Raw genomic sequence first — 27646 nt, 5'->3', positions numbered from 1 at the left:
CTACACAATGAGCTCCTCACATCTTTGTAGCCGCAAGTCTGCAAATACTTTTATTTTGCTAGGACAGTGACTTTAGTATTTAGTCTCAGTTTATAAATTCAAATATTAGCTGTTGTTTCACTTCCACTAACAAATAAAAAGTGCTGATTTCCAGCTTGGAGTGTTTCTCTTTAGATGGTCCCTTGTCTCTTTTAAACCCGGAAGTAGCCACTCAAGGTATGTCCGCAAAGGATTGTGGGAAATAAGACGCTATTTGAAGTTTTTATTTTTCACGACACCTGCGCGTCCCGGTTACAGTAGATTGCTATTAAGGTAAGTATTTTTAAAGCGCTTTTAGCTTTATAAAAACATTTTAAAACGTTATTATTTCTGTTAGAAGTTATGACACGGAAGTAACTTTAGGTAGGAGGGAATACGGCCAAATTGAAGTGTGTAGCCGGGCTAATTGTTAAAAATATAAATTTTTTCGAGATGTTTTTTAGACAACTCAAGCATTAAATGCAAGCTAATAAGCAACGTAAACTAACGACTTTGAGCTAGTTTTTAAGTTTATTATCGGAGAAAGACTTGATGAATAACTCCGGTATTGACAGAAAACACACCAGGTGTGTTTAATTACAAAAAAGCCTCTTCCAAGTTTCTGCAGAGAAGTAATTTAAGAAGAGACGGACCACTGTCCTCACTGTATCTTAATATTTATTCTTCTTTAAAGTTAGTCGTCTTGTTTTGCTGTGTTTTATTCAGTTTATTTATAAGTTAAAACGCCGGTAATTACCCTCTGACTGAATAAAACACGCGACTTGGTCATAAACACTTTTTTAAGTCCCCGGATGTTAAAACCCCGGAAATGAACGGAAGAATAATATAGTGACGTAATCAGAATAAAAAAAAACTTTATTAATCCCCGAAAGGCAATTAGTGGGTAGATTTATTTACAATAATAATAATAATTAGATTTAGAGAATTGCCATGAATGTAACACCTGTAGCAAAGATGCAGAACATATTTTTTATAATTGTGAAAATTGATTTGGAAAACCATCAACACAGAATCATTATCTTACAACAGTAGTCTAACCTTAAAAGCTAAAAAGCATTAACTTTGAATTAATAACCTTACCATTAGAAACCACGAAACCTAGTGCATTTTTCATCAGACTCATTCTGGTCCTCACAACTGTAATTTACTGTATTTATTTTCTTATTTAACTATTATTTAATTTAGCTGACTGACTTTGTCAGCTGCAGTCAAAAACAACATCTTATTGATTAGGTTTATTAATAGATATTAAATTATGTTAAGCTTACTGTCACATTGGAGAAACATATATATATATGGTTGATTTGTGTATTGTTTTGAATATTGAATGTCACTTTTCTGTCAGCTATCTTTAAGTTTTTAAAGCTGTTTATTTATTATAGGTGAATTTGTGGGGAGTTCACATTCATCTGATGTTGTATGCCGAAGCCCACAGGCTGTGTAGTGTATGCGCTAAAAGAAAAAAAAAAGTGATTTTTAGATGAGCTTAGCTCGCGTTAAACTCTCAGATGCAAATGCTCGGAAAAAATTGCGGTGCCAAAACTCAAGGCTGGGGCTTAATATCTCCACGTCCACCTTGAAATTCCGCATCCGAAGAAAAGAAAAGGGCCTGAGAGATTGTCGTGAGCTGTATGGTTTGATACCTGACTTTTAACGATGCAGAGCCGGTGGCCTTGAAGACTGAGAGGCTCCGGGTGGAGAAGACCCTGAAATATCAAGTGCAGGCTGAGTTGCTGGAACATTTCATTTCACTTAATTTAGTATTTGTGTTGTTATAAAGGCATTAATAATCTACTCCTACGTAGTACTCAGACTGTATTCATCAAGCTATGCTGCCTGGCTGTAGTTTGTTCAGATTTTCTTAGTTTTATATAATTCAGTTGTTTGGGTTTTGTACCGTAGTTTGGACTAAACATCAATTTACCTCTTTAATTGCCACATGAATCAATAATCAACAAAAACTAGGCTATTTGGAAACGTGTATTCATCATAACAAGTTTGGTCAATAGCCTTTTTTTTTTCTAAAGTGAGTGTCAATACAGGAACAGACACAAACACACACAGTGGTTCAATACACACTATTGTATCCAGTGTGAGGATTTTAAATAAAACGACGGCCGTATAAGTGCACAGCACGAGAGGCGATTCACCGCAAGTTGTTAATTCACAATACGTGCGGCGCCTCGGGGGGGACGATCCGTATCATTGTGTGGGCTTTAATTCAGCCCGGTGTTTCCCAGGTACCTCACACACGGGAGCGGGAGAAGGCGCAGCTGTTAATGAAACGAGGCGGCAAGTGATTCTCGCTGAGCGAGGATCGTATTCACCGAACGCGCCGGGAGGAGCGGATGAAGCCCGAACCACAGGTGGGTTATAGCCGAGCCCGTCTGGCACCTGTTTTAATTGACACCTCTGACTTAGTTTGTCGGTGTTGGATTAGTGGAGGAGGAGGAGGAGCGGCGGAAAATCCTAATCATTCTGATGCCTTCACTAAAACCTGACAGCATTTACATTTTTAATCTATATGTGCTTCTTTTTTTTTTCCAGAAAGTGATGGATTATCGTCTCCTCCAGGCAAACGGATCATCAACGGTAGGAGCTGCTACATACTTTACTTCAATACTGATTCTCTGACTTTGTTGCACGTTCTGGATGCAGCCCTTTGAAGGCGCGGGGCGTTGTTTTCCTGCTGCCGATGCTCATCGATTCATGTTGCTCTTGATTTCTGCCGTTGATGCTCCCGCTTTGTTCTTTGAGTAACTTTTTCTAATGCATGGAAATGCTGGAGGCAGAGCCGCTGATGCTCATTGATTCACGCTGCGCTTTTGGCTCCTGTCTTTGGTCTCATTTCCTCGTTCTCTGGAGGCAGATTTGTTTTCGAGCTACGAGCGAATAGATGAAACGGGCTGAGCCGCACGTTTGCGACGCGTCGCATGAGCACTGATGTGTGCGCTGAGCTGACGGGAGGAATGAATGAGGCTTGACTGAAATAGTTTTTTTTTGTGCTTTTGATGTGAAGTGAGCACATATGCTTTTCCCATATTGTGTCAGTCAGATTTGTTTGCTGCTTTTGGGCAATTCTGCATAAGGACCGAGATTAAGAGTGAGATTTACAGTCATCATAGTTAATTTATTTACTATTTATTTAGTTAATTTGAATTATTTGATTTGATTTTTGCATTTTACACTTTCTACGTAATCTACTTCCCTCAGTTTATTAAATGTTATTATCTGTTTTTATTGCATATAGTTTATTATTGAGATAGAGTGTTATGGTGTGAACTTTTATTTGCCCCTCAGATTATTGATCCTCAGAGATCTACGCTCCATTGTGTCATCACAAAAACACAAATAGTCATAATATGTGTCTGACTTAAACCTTGATTTATAACAGACGGATGTATCAGTACATACTGGCATTTAATGAACAAAAGGTTAAAGGTTTGTCTATGATAAGATGACAATAAAATTCAAAGTAAAAAGTATGTTGTTTAAACACAGAGTCTGCAGGTTGTGTTCAGTCCAAAAGGAGAGACAGAGTAAAGAATGATGTTGTCTCTTTAAGGTCGTTCCTACCTCATCTTCTCATTTCTGTTCTTTCTGTTTTTAAACCAAACATTAAAGCAGCCCCCTGGTTCAGTCCCAGACGTCTGGTCCGCTCCTCTCCCTCTCATAAAACACAGACAGCACATGTTCCTCCGCGCTGCCGGTCACCGGTCTGAAGAAGAGCCGCGCCACCGCGTCCGCGTCCACGCAGCGCAGGGTGTTGAGGACCACGCGCAGTCTGCCCAGCCTGCTCGCGTTCCCCCGGTACACCGTCCTCACGTGCTCATGGAGCGCGCGCTCAGCCTCCACCTGAAGCTCCTGGACGTAGTCCCGACACTCCAGCTCTGTCACTGAACAGAGAACCTCCATAAGTAGAGCCACAGAAGTAACCCCGACACGAATGTAAAGTTGTACACACAGTATTGTAGTAGATTTTAGAATGACCACCACACGTGTGGACTCCTACCTGGGCTGAACAGTATCGCTCCTTTCAGAAACGCGTACTCTTTAACGCTGATCCTCAGCCTTCTGCATTTCACCAGAAACCTCTTGATGCCCTCCACGTCACCGACGGGGACCCCGGAGTCTCGAACGTCCCCGTCCTTGTCGTGCGTTAAAATCCTGTGCAGCAGACTCGGCTGCTGCGTCTCCACCGTGTCGAAGTCCACGGAGTCCTGCACCAAGCCCAGAACCAGCAGCGGCGCCCAGCTGTTGCGCACGAGCCGGAGCTGGTCCTCCGCCGGCAAACCCCGGAAACACGGCACGCTCTTCACGAAGCGGAAAGTTTTCACGAGCACCTCGGTGGCCGCTTTGAAAACTAGTTGCGGAGCCCGAATGGACACGAGTTTGTTGCTGAGAGCGCAGGAGCAGAGCTGTTGGACAGCGGCGGGCTCCGTGCGTCCCCGCGGGCCCAGAGCGCCTCTGTTCAGGATCCTGTAGAGGATGCTGCCCTGCGCCGCGTCCTCACCGCCTCTACACTCCCAGCACGACATGACTGCTCACAGCACACACATCGATGATGATCCTTTTATCGGGAATATCACAACCCATCATATTTATAGACCAGCCCAGCGTACATCCGGTTAATGTTTCCACAATAAAAGCGCAGCGACAGGCAAATCAGATCTTAATCTTAATTCAAAACGCGACAAAATCATTCACTTCAATGTAAAATATTCTCTCCAGTTTGAAAACATAGTTTTGTATGTGTCGTAAAAGTTATTTAAATTAGTAACGATAACAGTAATAATAATTTAAATGACTTTGATTTACGGTGCTCGTTTCTATTATTTAGTTCTTGCATCAGAGTTTAGGGCTTTTATATCAAACTATGGTGTCACAAAGTAGTCATTTGGTTAAAAAAAATAAAGAAAATAAATTGCATTTAAGATAATAAAAAATAATAATAATAAATTATCCCCATTGGGGAAATTCAAAAGGAGAAGATGAACAAGGAGTGCAAAACAAACTTAAAGATACCATCCCACCGCTCTATGTTTAAATCACATACTTTCTACTATTGTGCGGATTTTTTGTATTTATTTCACTTGTTATTTTTAGAGATGCTGGGACATAGTTTTAAAATGGGCTAGACACACCTATGAATTTCATCATTTGAGTTGGGATAATATTGTATTTGAACGACTGTCTATTTGGTGTATAGTTGTGTTGACAGTATATAGTGAAGTGAGAGAGAGAAGGTGTATCACTGCTGTGTGAGTTGGTGTCATTGGGCTGTAGAGCAATACTTCATCATAGTGTAGTAGTGTGGTCTTTAATAGCTTTACCTGCTAATGTTTTGTACCATTCGGTTTCAGTACATATTGTTTTGTGTCTTCATGTGGCAAATATGAAGCTTTATTTTTAAAATCAAATCCAGACAACTTCCAGGTGTGCTCCTGCTGTTTGCAGCTGGCTTGAGGACTGTTCAGATTCAGCTTCTTGTTGTTGTAATGAGTAAAATGTGAGGAGAGGGACCAGAGCTGGACTTGATTCGAAGGCCTCGGCTCATTGTGAAGCATCACCTATGTGTTTTGCAGAGGGATGATGTGTTGCTTGTTTGTAATGACCCAGTCTGCTCAGTTCAGTCTCCGAGGTTTAATTTGAGGTGTTGTATAGTGTTAAGACGTGTTTTTCTATGCAAAGCAAACTCCTGCAGGTATGTTTTAGAGGACAGAACAGACTCTCGATAACTTGAAGTAAGTCCCATTAATTCAAAACGAACATCGTACCACAGGCTGCACGTTTGGTGTCAGTGTTAGTTCGCTGTTATCTGCTTGAGCTGGAGTTTTACACTTCTTTTTTAAAGGAATGTAAAGAGTTTTCTGAGGCTGAAACTAGTCACACCTGGTCAGTTATTTTTTCGACGGAGGGGTTTAAAGTTTGATTCCATTTCCTCGACTATATTGTTTAAAGCAGCAGACTGACACAAGCATAAAAGGAAAGCTGGCCCCGGTGTGTAATTACCTGACAAGGACAGACGTTTTCTCCTTGGACAGGACTCGGTTCCTATAGTAACCAAGTGTAGCAGGAAACATACGTCTGAATTTGAACCAAGAACAAACCCTTATGATTATACAGAGATCATAAGTGGGTTGAATAAAATGCTGAATTCTGAAGGACTCTGACGCTTTCCACCGCGGCCGTCGCTAATGATCCTTTTCTGTATTTCTCAGGGTTGTCTATGAAGCCTTTCAATCACCTGGGCTTTTCGCACCTTTTCACACTGCATTTAAACAAGCTCCAAAATAGCCTTGAATCAAAACATTGAAACTTCTCCCTTTGTTTCAGATTTCGTCTTTATATCCAGTTTATAGGGAGACCTTCTGCTGAAAGCTCCCAGAGATTGATTGGCTTGCTCACTTGTTAAATAGAGTGGAAAGGTGAACACATTAGATATGAGAGCATACAGTAGGCAGTTTGTTGGCCTTTTCCATGTTATCAAAAGGAAAAACCCTGCACTGTGCGTCTCTGCTAGCTCAAAAATGAATCACAGCTTTAGCAACACTAGTATAAAGACAACTCTTGTTTGTGTAGATCTGGTTCACAAGTCAGATAGCAGCCCCGTAGCATCTCTTTGGTCGCTTCTTATAAATATTGTGTTGCAAGCCAGTGAAGTAAAGCATTTTTGATTAATTAATTTTCTTTGCTCAGTTATTACAGTCAGTAGTCCGTGTGATATACAGGTGCAGAAACATGCTTCTATACCATGAGCAGTGGCGTCTTTGCATTAGAAGCCCACCAGAGGGCGCGGCCGTGCAGGGAAGGATTATAAACTTTCATATGTTTTCCTGTGTTAAAAATGTTGTTGTGCATAAGTTAATGAACAATAAATGTTGTCTAATACACTTCAGTTTGTGCAGTGGGGCCTGAAGTTCAGGGATCCAGAGTGCCTCTCATTGGCTGATTTGAAGCAAGGGGCGGGGACTGCATACGTCTTGCTAGCTCAGTTCATGTATATAACGTAAGAGCATTCATTCATTGCATGATGTGAAATAGTGTGGAATTTAGGACTTTAACCGGAAGTGGTTTAAGTGGATAACTTGGATAACCGAGAGCTTGTCAGGAAGTCACTTGTGAGTCTAATTTCTTTTTAATCCAAATGGAATTGATAATGTAGTTTATATATTGCTTGATTTATACTGGAATTTGCGTAATGCATAACTGGTGATACGTGTGTGGGGAGGACATAACCTCAGGAGCTGTTCACCTGTGTGTGGTGCTGAAATGGCTATTTGGCTGTGGTATGTTGTGTGTGGTGACTTTGTGTTTTGATTGCTGTGTATTGGGCGTGCACTGTTCATGCTATGAGCTGCGAATAGTGTTTTTTATTGTTCTGACGTTATTGTTTCGTCATGAGGCAGCTGACTTCTCATCACATCACCAGATTTCCTGCTTCCTCCTGCCCTTTAGTTCATTTTATTTTAATGGTGATGGTGAACCAAGACCTAATAATTCAAATGTGTGCTTTACTATCAGTTTAAATAATAAGTTGGAGTTAAATAGAGTGATTGATACAAACTGATTTAAAGCTTTATAGTGCAGAACCTTTGTCTCCCCCTTCTGGCCACAGGAGTAATTACACATTTATACAGCAGCAGCTTTCAGGGATCGTTTGACTTGTGCTCGCTGTCGTGTTCTATCAACACTGGTGAAGCTTCCCTGGTTTATATTATGCAGGATCTTACATCACTTACTGGATTGAAGCTGTAGCCTGGAGGCAAACACTCAGCGTGTCCTTGATGACCAAAGCTCAACCAGCTGCTTTGATATTCATTATTCTGAACTTGCTGTGAACTAAGGCATTTTTTTTTTTTTTTTTTTATCGTGCTTTTAGGGCGGTGCGTGTTTTTGCATTTTAAACAGACTTATTTCTAGTCCTTGTGTCTTGTATTTTGACTTAAGCCTCCAACAAACATTGAAAAAACATCAAATTTAATGGAACAGGTTTTGAAATTTAAATGAAATCCTTTGTTAGCTGTAGGCAGTCATTAAAATAATTTAATTGACGGTACTTGGAAAGATGTTGTTTAAATATTCCCCAACATTTAAAGTTTTCTTCAATAACTTCCTTAGTAGGACTGGGAATAGTGTGGAACTAAATTAGAACATGAAATCTGTTAATTTGATGAAGACAAAGGACAGAAATGCAATAACGATTTTAGAATAATTAGAGCTGAATAGATTTGATTAAAACCGCCAACAATGATTTTAATTAACTTGCATGTACAGCTACAGATTCATCTAAATGAGATGGACTGACCGGACACTTTTTTTTATTCCATCCTTCAACGCTTCAGGTCAATCAGTTTATTAGCTGTGTTATTTAACCAGAGTCCACAGCTACCTGAACTAAGCTCATCAATAACTTTAGGTATGTATGTATTTATGTAAATGCAGTAAACAATGGAGTGTTGTGTTATTTATGAGAAGCATGTGATTTTATATAGACCTTCACTATTCCTTCCTTCAGGGCATGACATTGAATTTGAGAGATTTTGTCTCTTCATTAAAAAGAATCGCAAACAAATAGGCAAATCTTCAAAAGCTGAAACTGTCTCTGTAGTGTTTCGTATCTTTAAGAGAAGGCAGACCAAGCTATGTACTTTAAACACGTAAAAGGAAATATATTTTTTTAAAAATGAAATAACAAAAAAAGAACAACATTTCATACAGAAGAGCTGCTTTTGTCATTTGCAGAGGTAATTTACACAGGACTTGAAATGAAAACACTTTACTCAAAGTGGCACAACAGCAGCCGCACCACAGTTTAACTTCTTTTTTTTTGTTTGTTTGTTTGTTTTTTTCTCAACTTTTTATTTTCGTGAGCCATCATGTGATGTGCCGTACCCACTGCAGGCAGGAGAGCTCTGTGCCACTTCTGGTAAAGCATGTAGAGGTTATGTCACATACTGAGCTTCTTTTAAGGGTTAATATACACTGGCTCTTGGTAGTTCACTCATATGACGTACGCACCATTGAAACATTTACACACAAAATTTAGTTATTTTCTCTCCCCCCCAAAACAAGAGTACTCCTTATATTATTATTATTTTTTTTTTTTAAAGACAACAGTTAACAGTTCCAAAATGGCGTCTCTAGGACTGTATCCCACCTACCTACGTGAGGCCCTACCCTTCCACACAAACATCCCTATGAACACTTGAGCTTTAACAAGCATGGCTAACTGTCTGAGACGAGAAAAGAACGGTTATCGTGGCGTCTGCCTGGCAGGAACCAGGGGTGTGCATAGGTGTTACCGACTTCTTCCCCCGAGGCTCTGATAAGGCAGTTTTTCTCCTTTTCTCGTTATTTTCGTTGTTGTTGGTGTAGTTGTTGTCTTGCGGCTCAGGAGCCATGTTTAGTGGTGAGTGTCAGTGTTTTTTTTTCTTAGCTTATAGTGTCCCGGGTCCACTGATGAGCATTTCACGTGTGAAGAAAGGGAGCGGGGTAAAGACAGCCAGAGGGACGGAGGGAGGATGTGCAAGACGAAGTGAAAAACTGAGGCGCCGAAATGCAGTACGTGTTTTCTTCATTGTCCATTTTGTGCAAACTGAGATGTAAACAAAGACCATCGGAGGCTGGGAGGGAAGGAAGGGAAGCATAGGACAGCAGGCTACAGCGACACAGGGGAGAGACGGCGTAGAGGGATGCAGTGTGCTCCTTCAACAAACTCAGAGGCACAGTGACATAAATAAAAGGCTGAGGGACGTGGGACGAGGGACGTGGGACGTGGGGAGGGAGAAAGAAACTGCCAAGTTTCCTGTGCTTTTTGCTTCACTCAAACTTGCATTTGGAGCTGAGGGAGTTAATTGTCGCCACTATAGCAGCTTCTGATGTGCTTCAGAGTTTCGGCTCGTTCGTCACAGCGGCCGAGGAGATTGAGGGGGGGTTTGTTGGAGAGGAGGACACAGAGTACCACAACAAGTGCCTTAAAAGGTCAACACACACACAGGCACCTTCATAAGACTGCTTGGTCATGCTCACTATTGCCTTTCCAATGTTACCATCCATCCATTACAAAAGAAAAGTACAAAATATCAACTACACTGCCCCGCCACTCCCCACCTGTCGACTATATGAGGACAGAACCATATTCACTTAATTTTTTATCATTTATATATATATATGTATATATGTACACAACAATACGCCTTTGAGGCTGTTGAGAAAAAGGGGGGTGGGGTCAGGATGAAGTCTCTGCGATGAGGCATCAGTCATTAGTTTCTTCATTTCCCTCTTTTTCAACAGTTTATCTACAGAAATGTTCTGATGAGAGACATGATTGCAAGGGGGTTTGACAAGAGTTTAGGTTCCACGTGGATCTGGAGGCGGATCGTTCGGAGCGAGGAGCTCGTCGCCGTTGATTGTGTGTCAGTAGACCCAGGAGACGGGGACCCACTGGGGGGTGGTGGACACCAGGTCCACGGCCTCCTCCAGCAGGCGGATGGTGTCGTCGATCTCGTTGTTGATGATGGTCTGGTCGAAGTAGTGAGCGTAGGTCTTCTGCAGCATCTCTGATTCCTTCTGGAGCCGCTGGAGTGAGTCGTCCTGGGGGGGCGACAGCGACAGCGATCAATGACTCCACTGAAAACGTTTGTTCTTGTGTGATTTGCTTCCAGGCTGAAACAGGTCTATGATCATGGCCAGAGTTAGGGCTAGTTCAGTACAGAAGCCCTAAGCAGCCATGAATCCATAGATAATATTTCCTCTGTTTTACTGAAATAACAAGTTAATTATCTCGTTTTCTTTTCTACAGATCTCGATATATTTAGTTCAAGAGACAGATGCTGAAGTTAGCTTCCGATTCGGCACTTCAGGGGAAATTAAAGTGTTTAGTAGTTTGATTGTTGTTGTTTTTGTGACACTTCTTGATGTGAAAACATTTTAGGCAACACAGTAACTTTGTCTGACACCCACTATTGTATTTGTGAAACTGCAAAAGGGGAGATTTTGGGGAGATAAATAGCTCGAGATCTCGAGGAAATGGAAGAAATGAACTCGTTATCACGAGAGAACGGAGGAAATGACATGTTTGATTGCGTGACCACTTAGGGCTTCAGTAGTCCACAGATAAACTAGAGAAAAATTATTTATAGGAGCGTTCTTGCATCAGTGAACATGAGAAAAATAGATTTTGTTTTTTATGCAAACTCAAAGTAAACATGGCCGTTCATGTCCTGATTAAATGTAAAATAGATCAGAAAAACTGCAACTTTTGAGACCACAGTAGGACACAGGGAGGAAAATCACACACATCATTTGAATCAGTCCAGTCAACCACACACAAGAAGTTGCACCCAAATAAGGGGATTATTGGAGGGATCAGGAATTAGAGGAATTACAAAGGGAATAAAAAAGCTAGACAGCTGCTAGTCGTACAAACACAGAAGCCACATGTGCTCCTCTACACTCAGACGTTTCACCAGTACTTACAGGCAATTTCTTGCACCACTTTGGGATCTTGAGTGCAAATGAAAAGGTGCATGCCAAAGAAAATACAAACATGCTTAAAGCAAACAGGACATGTGCAGAAAAGAGAAAACACTGAGCAAAACAAAAGGGAGTGAGAAGTTAAAAGATATCACACTGGATTTGCTTGTTTGAATTCAGCCGCTTTTTCTGACACAGAATCTAAATAATTAATAAATGACTCTGAATTCAGATAAAAAGCCAGTGTGACTAAATGGGGACTGAAGCAGTGTTAGTCAATGTGTGTAAATAAAGGAGGTAAGAGTGGAAGAAGAAGCCTAGTGTGTGTTACTGTACCTCAGTCATGCCAGGTGTGATGGTGGGAGCTGCAATGAAGACGACATAGGGAGCAAACTCAGCTGTCCTGAGGATCTTTAGTGCCTGGTGGACGGAAAAGAGACATGTTCACTTAAATTCTGTTGTTTTAGCTAAACTATGGGCCACGTACAGACGTACGAATCCCTTTTACCTGTGGCTCCACATCCAGGATGGAGATCATGCCCTGGGCGTGGATCTGCCTGATAGTCTCCAGCCTGGTTCCGTACATGGCGTCCTCGTGGCTGCCGTACTCCAGGTAGTCGTTGTTACTGATGTCCTGCATCATCTGGTCGTGAGACACGAAGTAGTAGTTCTTTCCGTTCTCCTCGTCCTTCTTCGGAGGCCGGGTTGTATCTGAGCGGACGGATGAAAAGGATGAAGGGACACGGACATGTTGCTTAGGTTTTCTTATCGTGTGTGTGTGTGTGTGTGTGTGTGTGTGTGTGTGTGTGTGTGTCCTTACGAGGAATAGGGTAGGCGAAGCGGTCTGGATGTTTGGTGATGAGTGTGTTCTTGATGTGCCTCCGACCGACTCCATGTGCACCTGAATCAACACAAATTACACTTTACTTCAACATGTTCTTTGGTGGAAACAAGTTTTTTTTATGTGTGTGTGTGTGTGTGTGTGTGTGTATTTATATATATATATATGTATATGCGGGGAAATCTTTCGTGTTTCAGAAGGTGTGTAAATTCTTGACAGTTTCAATTTCTCACTTCTCAACATCGTCTGTATGAAAGTCAAAAAATAACAGCAAATGTGTGAATACGAGTCCCAACCAAAATTAGTTTAGTATTTTGTCTGTGACTGTACTAAAGGAAATTGCATGTGAAGAGTGATTCTATAAACCTGACTCAGTGTTATCATGTAATCACACTTACCGAGCAAAACCAGCGTTTTCCTCTTAAATGAAGGCAGCTTGACGACTTCCTCGTATGTCACCAGATCTAGTTGGTCAAACACTACACGGCAGGAGAGAGACACGGGGTTAGGACAGGTTTAGCTGTAACACGGTGTATCATTTTAAAGCATTCGCTGTCTAAAAGGAGACATTAGGAAAAGACGAGGTGTGAAAGCAGAGAGAAGGTAGAAAACACATCAGCTGGAGTTACTTACATGCAGCCATGTCATTGGGTAAGAGACAGCATGAAATATGGACAAAGGGCGGGAGCGGAAGGGTTAATAAAAAGACACCAGAAAACAATTGAACAAAAAAAAACAACTTGTTAATAACCAAAAGCTGTTAGTCACTAAAAAGAGGTCTGTCAGAGGGAAAACACAACCGACGTGCAACAGTTACACATTATTTATGATGGAAATCATCACGGTTGATGATAGCCACCTTAACACTTAACACGACGTGGATTTAATGATTCCTGCTGTTCCTAACCACTAGCATCAATAGAAATAGTATAAAACATACTTTCATACAATCATTGGTCAGTTAGCAACAGAGTCAAGTTGTGAAACACATGACTGAAATGGAAAGACCCAGACAAAAGTGTTACTCTACATTGGTGTGTTATCTTACCTGCGTTGTGCTTGGCCAGGTACTTATCTTTGTACTGTTTCTTCTTCTTGCCAAACCAGGTACAACTGGCCTGCTGTTCCTGTTTAGTCTTCTCCATAGCTATGCAAGCCACGCGCCTGAACATGGACACCAGGTTAATGAAATGAGTTGGGATCCACACACCGGGTTGTTAAAGACGTTCACAGTCTGACTCGTCCTCACCACTCTTGCAGCTCAGGTGAGGGGATGAGTCCCGCCGTGCCGTTCTTGGTGTTCTCCAGCTTTCCTTGCCACCAGTTGTGGTCGTCCTTGGAGATGATCTGAATGATGTCGCCCACCCTGAAGCGAATGCCCGCCTCCTTACACGGGATGAGGTCGTCCTTCGCCGGGTCGTACTCAAACTGAGCTCGTACGTAAATCTGTGGGAGAGTGAGACAAAAACCGTATTAGGTGCCGACACAGAACGGAGCAGAATAATATGACATTACTGTAAAATGATGGTAAAATAGAGGCTTTATTAGTCAAAGCAGGAGAAGGTACAGCCATTGATGAAGAGCAGGAAATAACCAGTAAGAAGAGCAGCTAGCACAGAATACAAACACCACTACGATGACTTTGCGATGGGGGAGGAGCTGGGATCTACTTCTACAAAGGGGGGCCACTTAGATACATCTTACCTTGATGGACAATTTGTCCTGGATAGCAGGTCTGGAGATCTATGGGGTTGAGAGCATCACACACACATATATCATGCAGTAGAAAATGTTGTGGGGCAAAAACAAAGGAGGTGGTGTGATGGGGGGGCTCTGTTACAGTGTTAGTACTGCATTTCATACGTGTGTGTGTGATGTCGGGGGCATGATAAACATGCATGCAGCAGACAAAAAGGACAATCAACTTTTGTTTTCTAATATACATGTAGTTGTCCTCCAATGACAGAGTGACGGCCTTACATTGGAGAGTAAGAGTCGAAGTAAACAAAGATGACAGAATGGAAAAAGAAAGAGTTGCTTGTTTGGATTGACTGTCACAGGGGAGGAGAGTTGATATCTCACCTGACGGCCTTTGGGCTGGATCGTGGCCGGCAGGTCCTGGATGGGATGACAAAACAGTTTGTCTGTAACACGTCACGTCCTTTACTTCAGCTTCACTGTTGCGTCTGTTCAGACGGAGACTTACCAGGATGGAGCTGGTGACGCTAGCGTGACCATTTGCAGGAGACTGTCGAGACAAGTCTGGAGACTCTTTCTGCAACAGAAAATATGAAAGTGAGTAGTTAATCGGCCCCGTAGAATATCAGAAACGAAGTAAAGAAATTAGACAGATAATTATCGGCCCGATATTAAGAAATTATGATAAGTCAACCTTCTGATTGACCTTTAGCAACACATTTGAAATATATTTTTGAGCTTAAGCATCTACAGTGACAGTGTGTGAGACTATATCAACTAGAGCAATCTGGGTTTTCCGCTCTATGCAGAAAACCCAGATTGCGGAATAATTTTGGTAGTAGCTGTCTGATATCAACGTCTTACAACGTAAACATTAAAAAGACGTTAACATTAAAAAGGTCATGGTTAACGACTCACAAACCACGAAAGGGAAATTTTGCTTGCCTGCTTACAGTTTAGCGTTATCGTTATCTGCACCTTCTTCCTGGTTCTTACCTCACAGGACATTGACTGGGAGCGATAACTGGGTACAATCTTGAAGGTGATGCTGCCCCTCATCTCCCTCTGTGGAGAAAGCGTGAGTTCAATTCAATGTCCCCAGACAAATTATGTGACATATGCATGTTTGAATGAATGAATGAATGAATTACCAGCATCTTCTGCAGCTGTTCTACTGTCTGATTAGCAACACTAATGCCGTTAATTTCTCTGATCTCATCTCCTACATGCAGAGTCCCTGAGAAATGACAACATTCAAGCATTAGTCACCAGTTGATGATACAGTACAGACAGAGAGGGAAGTGGGTTGATACAGGGTTTTTTATACTTGAAATAAAACTTTCAATCAAGCAAGATAACCCCGGGTTATCACCGGAAGGTAACCACATCAGCCACATACCTTGTCGATGAATCATTCCACCGTGCATGATGCGAGCCACAATACAGTGGTTGAGTTCGTTCATTTTCAGAGTAATGCCCTAGAAGAGAAAGAGGGTCAGATGAAAACCAAGAAAGTTCGTTTTGTTCTCAGCCACAACACAATGGTTGAGTTTGTTTTCAGAGCAGTGCCCCAGAAGAGAAAGAGGGCAAACCTAACCTATATGTAGACGTATCGACAGTGATCGAGTGTGAGACTCACCATGGGCTCATCTGTGTTCTTCTGAAACTGGACCAGACGGACCCTGGTGACGTTCTCCAGGTCCATGTCCCCGTTGGTGCTGTCTGGGGAGTCTCCGTTTAGGTATGGCGAAGTAGGTGGGGGCGTCACCCTTAACGCCTCGTCACTGTAGACCTCGTGGGCCACCACATCGTGGGTCTGCAGCAGAGCCTGGACACAGTTGTATTTAATTAATACAGTATAAAGGACACATGCAAGACTTAAACCAAACCACACGAAAGGCGTTAAACATAAACATTACAAAACTACTGTAACATCATTGAAACCCACAACAGTATAGTGTGTGTATATAAGTACACAAAGTATAAAGTTGTTAAACATTGGTTCCACCCTTTAACATGGTTCGGTATTTAGATGGACAAAAACAACAAGTACTAATACCACGACCCGGTTCCTCTAGGATCATGAATGGACTGAACCCTGGGACACGGAGATCCGTTCCCTGACACAAGGCTTCTCCTACAGCGAGGACGGACCGCGGGTTCTCAACAACATGAAGGCCACGTTCAGACCCAAGGAGAAGGTGAGTCCGTTTAGTTTATTTAGTCATTCTAGAAGACGTGGTGCTGATCATCTGTCTCTCATGTCTCAGTATTGTGGGGAGACCAGGAGCTGGGACGCTCCCTGGTCTCAGCTCTGGGAAAGATCTACATCGTGACGTCTGAGATCGGCCTCTGCGACCTGCACCAGAAGATGTCCATCATTCCTCAGGTCAACATTTGTCTTGTAACTGTAGAGTCAGTGTGTCCCTCGTATAGGAAACGTCTAATCTGTGGTGTCTCCTCTCGTTCTGCTGTAGGACCCTGTGCTGTTCACTGGCACCATGAGGAAGAACCTGGACCCGTTCAGTTACCACAGTGATGAAGAGTTGTGGAGCAGGAAGTCAGTGACACGTCTGGAGTCTATGGCTCATACTTGTCTTTATGTGCAGACTTGACGTTAAATGAGTCTGTATGTCACAACAGTATATATCAAGCAACATTTAAACGTTGGTTCCTCCCTGTAACACGGTTCAGTATTTAGATGGACAAAAACAAGGACTCTAATACCACGGCCCTGGGAATCCGTTCCTTAAGAGAAAGTTGTAAAGGCTCCTATAAATATAGCCAATGCAAGTTAAATACCATGAACTCTAAAATCATGAATGGGCTGAAGCCTGGGACACGGAAATCAGTTCCCTGAGAGAAAGTTTTAACTGCCCCTATAGGCATAGCTAATGTTAATGTAATAGTAATTATGTAACTAAGTAAGTTAAGTAACTTCATTCTTAAGTTACTTAGTAACTAACTTCTTTCTTTTTTTAGTAACTATTTTTAAGTTTGTTATTTAGTAACTTAAGTTATGTTCAAGATTTTGAAAGTTACTTTTTTAACACGTTCTAAAATCATTATTTTACTATTTTAGTAATGATAATTCATAATATAAATGTTGGCTGACTCATTTTTATCAAAATTCTTCCATCACTTTTCTTGTTTCCTCTTTAACTTCCTCAACTCTTGTTTTTTTTTTTTTCTCTTCCCTCCCTTCACTGTAAAACTCCAGCTTCTCGTAGCTCTGGGTCCCATAACCCCCTCCTTCTGCTGCTTGGAAACCGCGGGGGAGGACACGGCCCCCCCCCGGCCTGCTACTGCAGGGATGTTTGGTGGATCCAGGCCCCCGGCCACGGATGGGAATCGAACCAATCTCTTGCGACTTCCAGTCGCGGTTGAAACCCACCACGCCACCGACGGCCCTTCACACTTGAACCTTCTTTCTGAGCGCTTTTAAGTCTTCACTTTGGAATCTGGACTTCAAAATACACCGACCCTTATAAGATTCGAACCCATGACTTCTAGACTGCCAAGCAGTCTCCTAACAGCCCGCGCTGTTTGACCCGACAGGTGGTTCTATGACGTGTACAACATTTGACTCTTCACTTTGGGTGTTGGACTTTAAAAGTCACCAGCACCAACAAGATCTGAACCCATGTTCTCAGAGTCTCCAGACAGTCCTCTATCAGCGTGAGCTATTTGACTACAAGTCACACAACTTTCTCACAGCTCTTCAGTCTTCACTTTGGGTGTTGGCCTTCAGATCCACACTCTGAGACTCACCACAGAGAATCGCTTTGTGATGGTGTGTGATAAGAACCTGCATCATAACTTCCATGTGCCTCAGCTGATTCAAAGACGTCACTTCTTTCTCACATCTTCTCAATTTTGACTTATGCAGTCACAATACTTGCAGAGAAACATAATATTTCCCAGCGTTTTTCAATCTTTCCTCTAGATGTTGGAGAAGAACGACCCTCAACCAAACTCCACCCTTCATGATGCCTGATGAAGCTTCAGTCTGTGACATGGTCCTACACTACTTTTCATGTTTTGTTTTGTTTTTAATCAGCTGTTCCTCAGCAGTCTGTGTGGTGTGGGAGGCTGGATGGTCTGCTACAAACATGGAACATTGAAAGGTGGAAGAAGGTCCTGGTGTCTTCCAGCATTGGTAGGATGGCACAGAGATTACTGGAGGAAGCCAACGCTGCAGCTGACAATGGCCACCTGATGAAGAACGCCTTCCAGGAGAATAACGTCAGTCTTCTGGATCATCCTGCGTGTTCCCCTGAGCTAAACCCCATGGAGAAGGTTTGGGAAGGGAAGTTCACAAAAACGGACATAAGTTCTGGACGGTGGATGTCCTTCATGACGCCGTCTTCACCACATGGAGCAACGTTCCCAGCAGCCTCCGTGTCTAAAAGAAGTTTTGATTTTTCTTTTCTTAAAACAGTTCTGCTCATTTTATTATTGATCAGCTAAAAAAAAACCAAAACAAAAAAACAGCCTGTTTGAGTTTAAATGCAGCTTTCAATAAATTGCTTCTTTTGCATTTTAAAGCTGTACTTAGAGCCTGATTATGATGCACCAGCACAAAATGCAAATATTTGTACATTCTCCTCCCGTTTTAAGGACACACACACACACACACACACACACACACACACACACACACACACACACACACACACACACACACACACACACACACACACACACACACACACACACACACACACACACACACACACACACACACACACACACACACACACACACACACACACACACACACACACACACACACACACACACACACACACACACACACACACACGTTATTGAACTCCAAATCGTTGCATTTCCTCTGGATGTCAGTGCTGAAGCAGAAAAGCCGACTTGTGACTTGAGTCCCAACCTGGAAAACACTTGTGAATAATCTAATAAATAATATAAAATCCCAGTCAGGAGGAAGGAATGTGCGTGTGTGTGTGTGGACAACAGCAGCATTGAAAACAGTGTGGCTTACACTAATCCTCTTTGGGCACTAATCATGTCACTGACACAACATTTTACAAACACATCTACCAGCTGAGCTTTGCCAAATGACCACATCTGCTCATCAGAGCTACGCTGTGTACACTGATGATGCCTGACAGTCATGGTGATTGGGAACAGCTGCACTAAAGGCTTTTGACTTGCGGCAAACGTCAAAGTGGCCCAGAAGAATAACTGTTAACATGATTACACAGCCATTAAAAAAACGAACACAAGTCGATAACTGACAGACAGGAAGGTGTCCCTGCGTCTCTCCTCCACAGATGAAGTCGTACAGCACACATGAAACAGTTTGAGGTGAAAATGTTTAGTGAGGCATGTTTTTTTTTTTCCATCCTGAGCTACCATGTTAAATCCCTTCACAGCTCTTCTGCCAGCAGCCGTGTAAAGTGTCTGTGACGGGATGAAGACTCAGCCCGTCAGGTCAGAGAGCAGGACGGGCTAATGGGATTGAACCAAACCTAAGGCGTGACAGCTCCACTAAGAGTCCCAGACTGAATGAGCAGAAGGAAACACCTCCACTTTCTGCGCTTTTCATCAACCTCTTCATTTTATTTTATTGCTTTTTTTTTCCACACTACTAAACGTCCTCATCTGCAGTGCACTTCAGTTATTGTTGGGATAATGTCTGTCTTCATCTCCACCGTGGGATAGTTGGAAACATTTCTTTTCTATTCCTTTAAATGATTCTCATCAACACCCTCCATGTGTCTGTTGTTGTGCACAGAAACTGACTATAATTTAAATGAGTACATCTACATAGCAACAGACAGTGAAAAGAAGCCTGGCCTTGAAGAACCTACGTGCTACTGTACTACAGCATCCAAACACAACCAACCAAACCAGCCATATTCATTCAGGTGAGTCAGTCCTACAACATATTATACCTCTGCATGAAAGCCATCACTGCTTCCCTCTGTCTCAGCTTTCAGATTCCAAGTGTGTCAACAGCATCCTCCCCCATCTGTCTGTCTCTCACTGCCCATTTGACTGACATGGTGGATGCTAATGCGTCCACACAGTGAACAGACTGAAGCCCTGATGCTTCTGTCTCCGCTCTCTTTCTTCTGGTGTATCTATCCTTCCTCAGGGCTCACCGAGCTCAGGTGCTAAGCAGCTTTGTGACTGAGGGAGTTATGTGGTTTGTCAAAGGAACCCTGTAATTACACACACACCCAACAACAACACACAAAACAGCCACATCCTTAAACGGTGTATGTTTCTGGAATGTCCCACCATGAAGTGTGGCTGTGTGAGGATCCTCCTGAGCTCCTTGGCCTCCATATTCTCTGGGTAACAGGAGATGGTTTCCAGTACCTGGTGAGGAAAAAAAATCATCTTGACCGTAAATAACTGAAATAAAGAGGCATTTTTAGCTGAGGACGTGTATTTTCAGTGTGATTTCCTCACCTCTTTGGCTCTCTGCACTCCATCACTGGGAGGATTTCGGATCTGAGGGGACGACCTGGTGTTGATTTTGTCATAAAGCTGAAACCACAGACAAACACAAACATCTCATTGGCCTCAAATCAAAATTCAAGTAAAGATTCAGTTGACGGACATGCCAGTCTGTGTTTTATCATGGAAAATTCTAACATCTAGCAGGACATCATGACACCTATTGGACACTTTTGGTATTGCAGAGGTGGAGTTCACTCACATCTAACAGGGTGTGGAGGTGCTGATCCTGGAAGACACTGTGCAGGAAGTCCATGTCTTTCTCACTACAGTCCGTCAACGCATGGATCTCCTCTAGACTGTCCAAAACCTGCGACACTGCCCCTGAACACACACGCACACAAGTTACACACTAAAACACGCAGAATCGCCAACCACATTCACAACCAGACCAAACAGTCCCTGCAGACATTCAACGCAACACACAATGCAAAAACACTGAACGAGACGGACACGTTCACCCACTGACGGACCACCGCTTACAACTTCACAAACAGGCAAGAAACACAAAATAACACACAAAAAATAAAGATCACAAACAACACAGGTCACGACAGAAAACACACACAAACAGTCAGAACGATTTAACCCCAAGTACCTGCTGCAACGCCCACACATGCAGCAAAACCAGAGAAACAGCGGTACATAGCATCAATACAACGTCAGAGGAAAGTCACTTCAGATAGTCAGTGTGGATGATGGGTTAGGAGATGTAATGATATGCAGCTTACGCACACGAACATTACTCTGTGAAATACATGTAAGTTAGGTAAACATAGCGTACGTATGCTTGTTTTAGGGCTTTTACACTAGTTTATTCACAGCTGGGCCAGGACTTTAGGTTAACATGTTCTCGTTAACAGTGGGGGGCTTTCCACTCCTAATGCATCACCTTATCACCCACTATCACCACTGTGATCATGTGACAGGAACAGCATGGACGCCTGCAGTCCAGAAGTGCAACAAAAGCACGACAGCAATGCACAAACATCTGAAAAGTCATCTGCTGATGCCAGCAGACAACACCAGCCAATCAACAACTGAAACATACAAACGTCTGTATCTCCAAACCTCCTCTGCTGATCTTATCAATCCTTTACTGATGCACACCAACCAATTTGAACGTCGCAGAGATGGAGAAGCAGACAGAAATAATAAAGCTAAAACACACTATCACCAAGTAGCAGTTCGTGCCTCTGCGTCAACGAGCGCCACCGGTATCAAGATAAACCGTGGTAAACTTTCAGATGGTGAGTATTACCGTTCAAATTATTAATATTACCATTAAAACCGTGTGTCATTACTGCACGGAATAATTCACAGTCAGTGCGTTTACATGTACTTGGAAAAAAAAAACAATTATTGCCTTAATCGGACGATAACAGGAGAACTTAAGTGCGTGTAAACACGTTACTAAGATTAAAATCGGAGTTCTCATTGTCCGATTAGGATACGATTTTCTCCGGTATGTATACGGTGAGTGGAAGTTTTCAACCGGATAATGCGTGTGCGCATGCTCCACAACTACTGCGCTGGCATGTGAACCCGGAACAAAAACATGCAAGAAAGCCCGTTGCAGAAGAAGCTAAACGGAGCCGCTAGAAGAACCGTCTGAGGGATATAGTGGATCTTACCTGCACCAGAAGTAGCGCAAACATTACGTACGACATTAAAAAAAAATGTCCTATTATCCGTCTGGTTGTTGTTTGAAATGCTGGTCTGCCGCATGATCGACTCTTGTTTATTATATCACGTAATCAACCAGAAATCGGGCTGTATCAACGTGGTATTATCCCACTGAAAAGACACGTATCGCCACCTAGTGTGGAGGAGGAGAACAGTTATTAGATTTTCTTGCGCTGCATGTAAACTGGGTCAAGGACTATAGTCAGAAAGTCAAACTATGAGCACAGCTCAATTAAGCTCTGCATGTAACCGCACTGAGCGATGCGGCTCATTTCTGAAGAGGCAGCAACACGCTCACCCTCACACATCACACACCTCTGTCGCTTCCTTTGTGTGAGTATATGTAATCAGCTCAAGAATATACATTTAATTACGCCGAGTCATTACGGACTCGATCACGAGCCGACTCTGAAAGCAATATTTTTGAAGTCGCGTGACCCCGAGTATAAGAAGTGACATGAGTGCAGAACAGGAAAGAAAAAGGAAGAACTGAACCTCTACTGGGGAAGTAATGTAAATGTTGGACTGTGATCAACTTGAAGCCACAAGCAGCGTCTTAACTTACCACATAATGTATGAGTGGTTGATAGGGTGATACTTTATGACTGGAAGCCTTCACAGTTAACCAGAACATGTTAACCCTGACAACATGATTACTTGTTCAAATTAACTTTTTCATGAGAGCTTTATTTATATGCATTATTTATTTATAACAGATGCAGTACTTCTGCACATATTATACTATTATATATGAAGGCCCAATTAAAGCTTAATGAACGGATGCTTTATGTACAATTAACCGAAATCTGAACAACAGAGAAAATCAGAACTTTGTTTAAGGGTTTGTTCATCTCACATGCTAATGAAGATGAATGTAAAAAAGATTATCATGTTTACAAGTCAGGAATAGAAAACACATTAAATGAACTGGGGTTTCTTAAAAGTAAGAAGAAAGAGGAAGACAGAAGAATATGCACATCATTTAACGCTAAAGAGAAATATGCAACTAAGAAGCCATGGCATGATGATATCACACATGAAGAATCTATGGGTGGGGAGGGGGATACGTACTTTCAGCAGCTAGCAGTCCTAGACAGAGCATAGCAGACAAAAAACACCACCAAAGAAAGAGAAGTTAGCGATTAGAGGAGGTTTACAGCAACTACAAATGCAGAGTTCAACACGTCAAAAAAAGAGACAAACAGAGAAGAAAGGGAGCTGCAGTGTGAGGAAGCATGAGGGGGTCGGGGGTAAACGCAGGCAGAAGGGCCGTGAGGAAAGTGCTGCAGGGGTCTAAGTCAGTGACCGGCGACATGTCTGGAGCCTGTTGACGTGTCGAAAATAAACCGGCCACCAGGAAGCACGACTACAACAGACTGTCGGCATCAGCAGAAAGCACGGACGCTATATGCGGCTGCAGCCGCCGCGTATAAAAGAAAGTGTGAAGCTCATTTAACTGACAACACTTAATAGTTGATGCCGAGATGCGCTGCTCAATTACCGGTGTTTATGACAGGGACATAAGAGACAGCGTGCACTAATAATTAATGGCAGCAACAGCCCAGAGTTGTCTTGTCAGAGGAAGTGAAAGTATGTTGATGAGACAGAGAAGTGAAGGCATTGGGCAACCTCTGTCATGTCTTTAATGGAGAAGTGCCTCGCAGACTGCTCCTCGTCACATTTAGACACCGGAACAGAAACCACAACAGAGCGGACTGTGCTAGAAAGTGAACATCCTGATTGATTGTTTTTTTTTTTGTGTGTGTGTTGCACATACATGTTTCATCACTGACCCAACATGACACATTGGATATTAATGTATCTATGCAACACTATTTACGTGTCCAAAAAAATGGATTTCTGCAATTTCACTTCCTCTCATGCACCAAGTACAAACTGCTGCTGTGTTAGAAACACATTTTAAGGATGTTAGTGTTGTTCCTCCGCGGTGAGATGTACCTGAGGAGGTGGGGTCATCTGAGAAGTCATGGAGCTCCTCAGGAGGGTCGCCGTAATAGGAATTAAACTTGTGGCTGGAAACGGCAGCGAGCACTGCACCCTGGGATACGGAGTAGGGATAAAACATTGGTGTCGCGGGGTTTAGGTACATTTATTAACGCATGGAGCATGACGACGACACGCTTGATAGAAAGTCTTAGAAAACATATACTGAGAAATTCATCTGGGTCAATACAAACAGCTGCACAGTGTGCAGAGGTTACACTTCCTCTTATCTCAGATATTATCACAGCAGAGAGGTTCGCGTCTACACTGTGCCGACCTTCAGCTTCCTCCTGGCGTTGAACTTCCTCAGCTGCTCCACGGTTTCGGGCAGATGGATCTTGTAGGCGTACCTGTCCCTCTCCTGCAGTCGTCGAAACCGCCGACACGGAGGAGGAAGAGCGCACCAAAGAAAAGAACAAAGCAATAACCAAACGGATGTGAAAGCACAGCTGTGGTTCAGAGCAGAAGGAAATATGTTCGAGTCAGCATCAGTCAGGCCGATGGTTCGAAGACGTTTAAAATAAAAGACGGCGAATATCACATTCAGAGCCTCTTTCTTTGTTTCAAAATATTACACACGATTACAATTATTATAAGTTAAGTAACAATTACTCAATAAATATCGCAATAACTTTAACGTAGAGCTCTGAGCGTGTTGAGCAGCACTGAGTGTGACTGTGTGAGCTCTTGCCTTCAGCCAGGGGTGGTTGAGGGCCTCGTAGACCGTGATCCTCTCGGCGGGGTCCAGCATCAGCATGCGCCTCACCAGGTCCTTGGCGCTCTCTGAGATGTGGGCCCACTGGCGCGGGTTCATCTGGATACACAAACGCACACACGCACACACAAGAGGACAGCCGGACACTTTCAGAAGCATGTAACAGCTGCTGCCACAGTCAGCTGGTAAGCAACGAGAAAGATTGAAGAGAGAAAGGAAACTTAGCAGTGTGCTTTGGAAATAAAGCTGCTTTATTATACCTGTAATGTTACTCTAACAATGAGCTGCATTTGGGTGAAATACTTTATATTTTTCTTTTCAAAATTATGTGTGAATTTAGCAGCTACTTGATGGAAGATAACGCGTTCTTCAACTTGCCTGCTGCAACTGCATCTGCAACACATTAGCACACCAAGCAGGAAATTCATACTCTGCTGAAAACAGCTAATTTAACAGACCTTCATCTCTGTACTATCTGCAGCTACAGTCACTTCTTGCTAAGGTTTGGCTACTTGGTCCAAGACAACAGGAAAGGAAAAGCATAGAGCCTGGGATAGTACACATTAAAGTATTTGTGTGACTTGATTTAGCGTCGTTCAACCAGTGTTAGCTTTACAGAGCGATGCAGAACACTCATTGTTAGCAGAGTTGTCTGAAACCCAGGAGCTCAACCTTGTATTTGACATAGTAACAAAGGGTAGTTTCATACCGGTTAGCGTCAGATAAAGGGCAAAGAGCTGGAGCATTCAAACCTTTTGAGTGTACGCTGACAAACAGCGTGGGTGTTTCGTTACTCAGCTCCTACCTTGTATTTCCCCTTAATGATGGCCTCGAACAAGCGCTCCTTGGTACCGTAGAACGGCAGGCAGCCAGACAGGAGGATGAAGAGGATGACTCCGCATCCCCACACATCCACCGGCTTCCCGTACGGCTCCCTCTTCACCACCTCCGGGGCCATGAAGTGGGGAGTACCGACTCGACCTGGAGGCACATTTAAGACTAATTAGTTTGCCGTAGTTTGTACAGTAGAGGAGCACAAACAAAGCTTGGTGATTAATATTTGCTGCTGCTGTTGCGTTAAGACGCCATCGTGTAACGTCTCATCAGAGACAGGCGGGGTACACACAACAGAAACATCACTGATTCATCAAGCTTTGTAGTCTTTAACACATTAACACCGCTGGAGGAAAAACACAAAACATGTTACCCCACACTCTATATTTATTTTTGAAGATTCGAAGATTGAAGATTTATTTTTAAATCTGGTCACCGTGGGTGTTAATGGCTTTTCATTTGTTGATCCACTGATGTTGATGTGTATTTTACATGTTTTATACGACATGTTGAATATAAAGCACTATGGTGCAGATGCTTTTCATTTTTTTTAAGGTGCTATATAAATAAATGAAATAAATAAAAATGAAAAGCCATTTTGTAAAAAAAAAATGCTAATGCTAATGGCCTACTTAAATTTTATTGGATATTGCTCTTATTCCGTACTATGTTTATTACAAGCACCACGTCAGATGAATCCAATGTGCCAATCGATCCCTTGTTCCGTTGTTGTACCTGTCCATTTATACCTCGTGACGTGTCAGTGTACAGGTGTGCGCTGAAGGCATGCATGTTTTAGGCTTACTGTACCTCCGGCTACTAAACCAGACTCTCCCAGCTGTATTGCGACTCCGAAACCTCCCAGCTTCACGGGAGCAGAGTTCTCCTTTGAGGCCAACAGCACACAATGAGGCTGGGTGAGGAACACAAGAGACATGTCAAACAGTGCATGAAAAAATAAAAAATAAAAATTTAAGGTCCTTAAAGCCCATAAACCGAAGAAAGAATTAAATGAAGCCATGTATCGACTTAAAGAATCTTTGCAATTCAAAGCCCCTGTGCAGAGCATTGCTTTGCTCTTTGTGTGCAAAGGTGCAGAATCCCATACGCTCAATTGCCGGCAAGTGAAGCTTAGTTTCACAATGACAAAACTCAAGCAAATGTCACCACAATTTTATTATGATGCTGATACAGACAGGAAATAAATATCACCCCAGAATTTAAAACTTCAACATGCAGGATGTTACGCTTTAATTAAAAAAACAACAACAAAAAAAATGAGTCATGATTTTTTAAAGGTCAAAGTGTTGCTCTCACATTGCTTTCCAGCAAAATTGCAAAATTCAAGTCACTGTTGAGAAGTGATGACAAGCTGCAAGTGTACAAAACACTTTGCACTTGTACAAAACAAGAGCTCGACAGGTGGATTTGTGGTTAATTATCTGTCCTCACCTAATGGTTAAGTATCTTCCCTTTTTCGGTTTCAGTATTCATTTACATGTTAGTGGTGAAAATGGCTGTAAAATAATAATCTTATCCATTTATTAAGGATTGACACTGCAAGGCATCAGAAAATACTAACATGAAATTCTCTGAAATAATACCTGCAGAAACAACATTGTTGAGCTGGCGGCGTCGGGGGTTTGTCTTAATAAAGTAACATCTATCACGAGGCGCAGACACACAACATAAAGCACGTCTAGTCATTTTAAAAATGTTTAAAATGCAATATGTGTAGACTAATAATACCGACGTGTGCATACATTCTCATCTACAAAAAACATAATAATTCTGTAATTATAAGAGTATCGAGAAAAGCTGCACAACAGCTCAAAAACACTGGCAGT

At 42.5% G+C, this 27646-nt stretch overlaps 2 protein-coding genes and 2 long non-coding RNA genes across 11 annotated transcripts in view; 2 read left to right on the top strand and 2 right to left on the bottom strand.

The window, feature by feature from the left end:
• Positions 1–222: 222 nt before the first annotated feature.
• On the top strand, positions 223–13534 carry LOC125000621. The gene is made up of 4 exons (XR_007111349.1): positions 223–312; positions 2280–2405; positions 2587–2631; positions 13466–13534. It is a non-coding gene; the product is annotated as an uncharacterized LOC125000621 (long non-coding RNA).
• On the bottom strand, positions 3413–4695 carry LOC125000620 (nuclear receptor subfamily 0 group B member 1-like). Its single transcript, XM_047576165.1, has 2 exons — positions 4052–4695; positions 3413–3935 (listed from the first exon to the last, which is right to left on the bottom strand). The coding sequence occupies exons 1-2, from the start codon at positions 4575–4577 to the stop codon at positions 3676–3678; spliced, it is 786 nt and encodes a 261-aa protein (XP_047432121.1). The 5' UTR covers positions 4578–4695; the 3' UTR covers positions 3413–3675.
• LOC125000618 (peripheral plasma membrane protein CASK-like) overlaps positions 8688–27646 on the bottom strand; it is a 35374-nt gene continuing 16415 nt past the window's right edge. The window contains exons 6-29 of one of the 8 annotated variants that reach the window (XM_047576154.1): positions 26610–26712; positions 25771–25946; positions 25344–25358; positions 24942–25064; positions 24528–24611; positions 24206–24305; positions 23318–23335; positions 20763–20887; positions 20513–20590; positions 20339–20419; positions 15696–15884; positions 15456–15534; positions 15208–15293; positions 15053–15121; positions 14565–14633; positions 14441–14476; positions 14063–14101; positions 13608–13804; positions 13407–13522; positions 12757–12837; positions 12338–12418; positions 12026–12228; positions 11854–11937; positions 8688–10635 (exon numbers count right to left, since the gene is read on the bottom strand). In XM_047576154.1, the coding sequence (XP_047432110.1) occupies positions 10459–10635; positions 11854–11937; positions 12026–12228; positions 12338–12418; positions 12757–12837; positions 13407–13522; positions 13608–13804; positions 14063–14101; positions 14441–14476; positions 14565–14633; positions 15053–15121; positions 15208–15293; positions 15456–15534; positions 15696–15884; positions 20339–20419; positions 20513–20590; positions 20763–20887; positions 23318–23335; positions 24206–24305; positions 24528–24611; positions 24942–25064; positions 25344–25358; positions 25771–25946; positions 26610–26712 (2409 nt within the window). In that variant the 3' untranslated portion in view covers positions 8688–10458. The remainder of the gene's footprint in view (positions 10636–11853; positions 11938–12025; positions 12229–12337; positions 12419–12756; positions 12838–13406; positions 13523–13607; positions 13805–14062; positions 14102–14440; positions 14477–14564; positions 14634–15052; positions 15122–15207; positions 15294–15455; positions 15535–15695; positions 15885–20338; positions 20420–20512; positions 20591–20762; positions 20888–23317; positions 23336–24205; positions 24306–24527; positions 24612–24941; positions 25065–25343; positions 25359–25770; positions 25947–26609; positions 26713–27646) is intronic. The other 7 variants (XM_047576156.1, XM_047576155.1, XM_047576161.1 and 4 more) reach the window with 7 other exon arrangements.
• Positions 15894–19854, top strand: LOC125000622. The gene is made up of 2 exons (XR_007111350.1): positions 15894–16257; positions 16327–19854. It is a non-coding gene; the product is annotated as an uncharacterized LOC125000622 (long non-coding RNA).

The sequence above is a fragment of the Mugil cephalus genome, chromosome 23 (genome assembly GCF_022458985.1).
Source record: "Mugil cephalus isolate CIBA_MC_2020 chromosome 23, CIBA_Mcephalus_1.1, whole genome shotgun sequence".
Lineage (NCBI taxonomy): Eukaryota > Metazoa > Chordata > Actinopteri > Mugiliformes > Mugilidae > Mugil > Mugil cephalus.
This window is presented reverse-complemented; position numbering and strand designations above follow the sequence as displayed.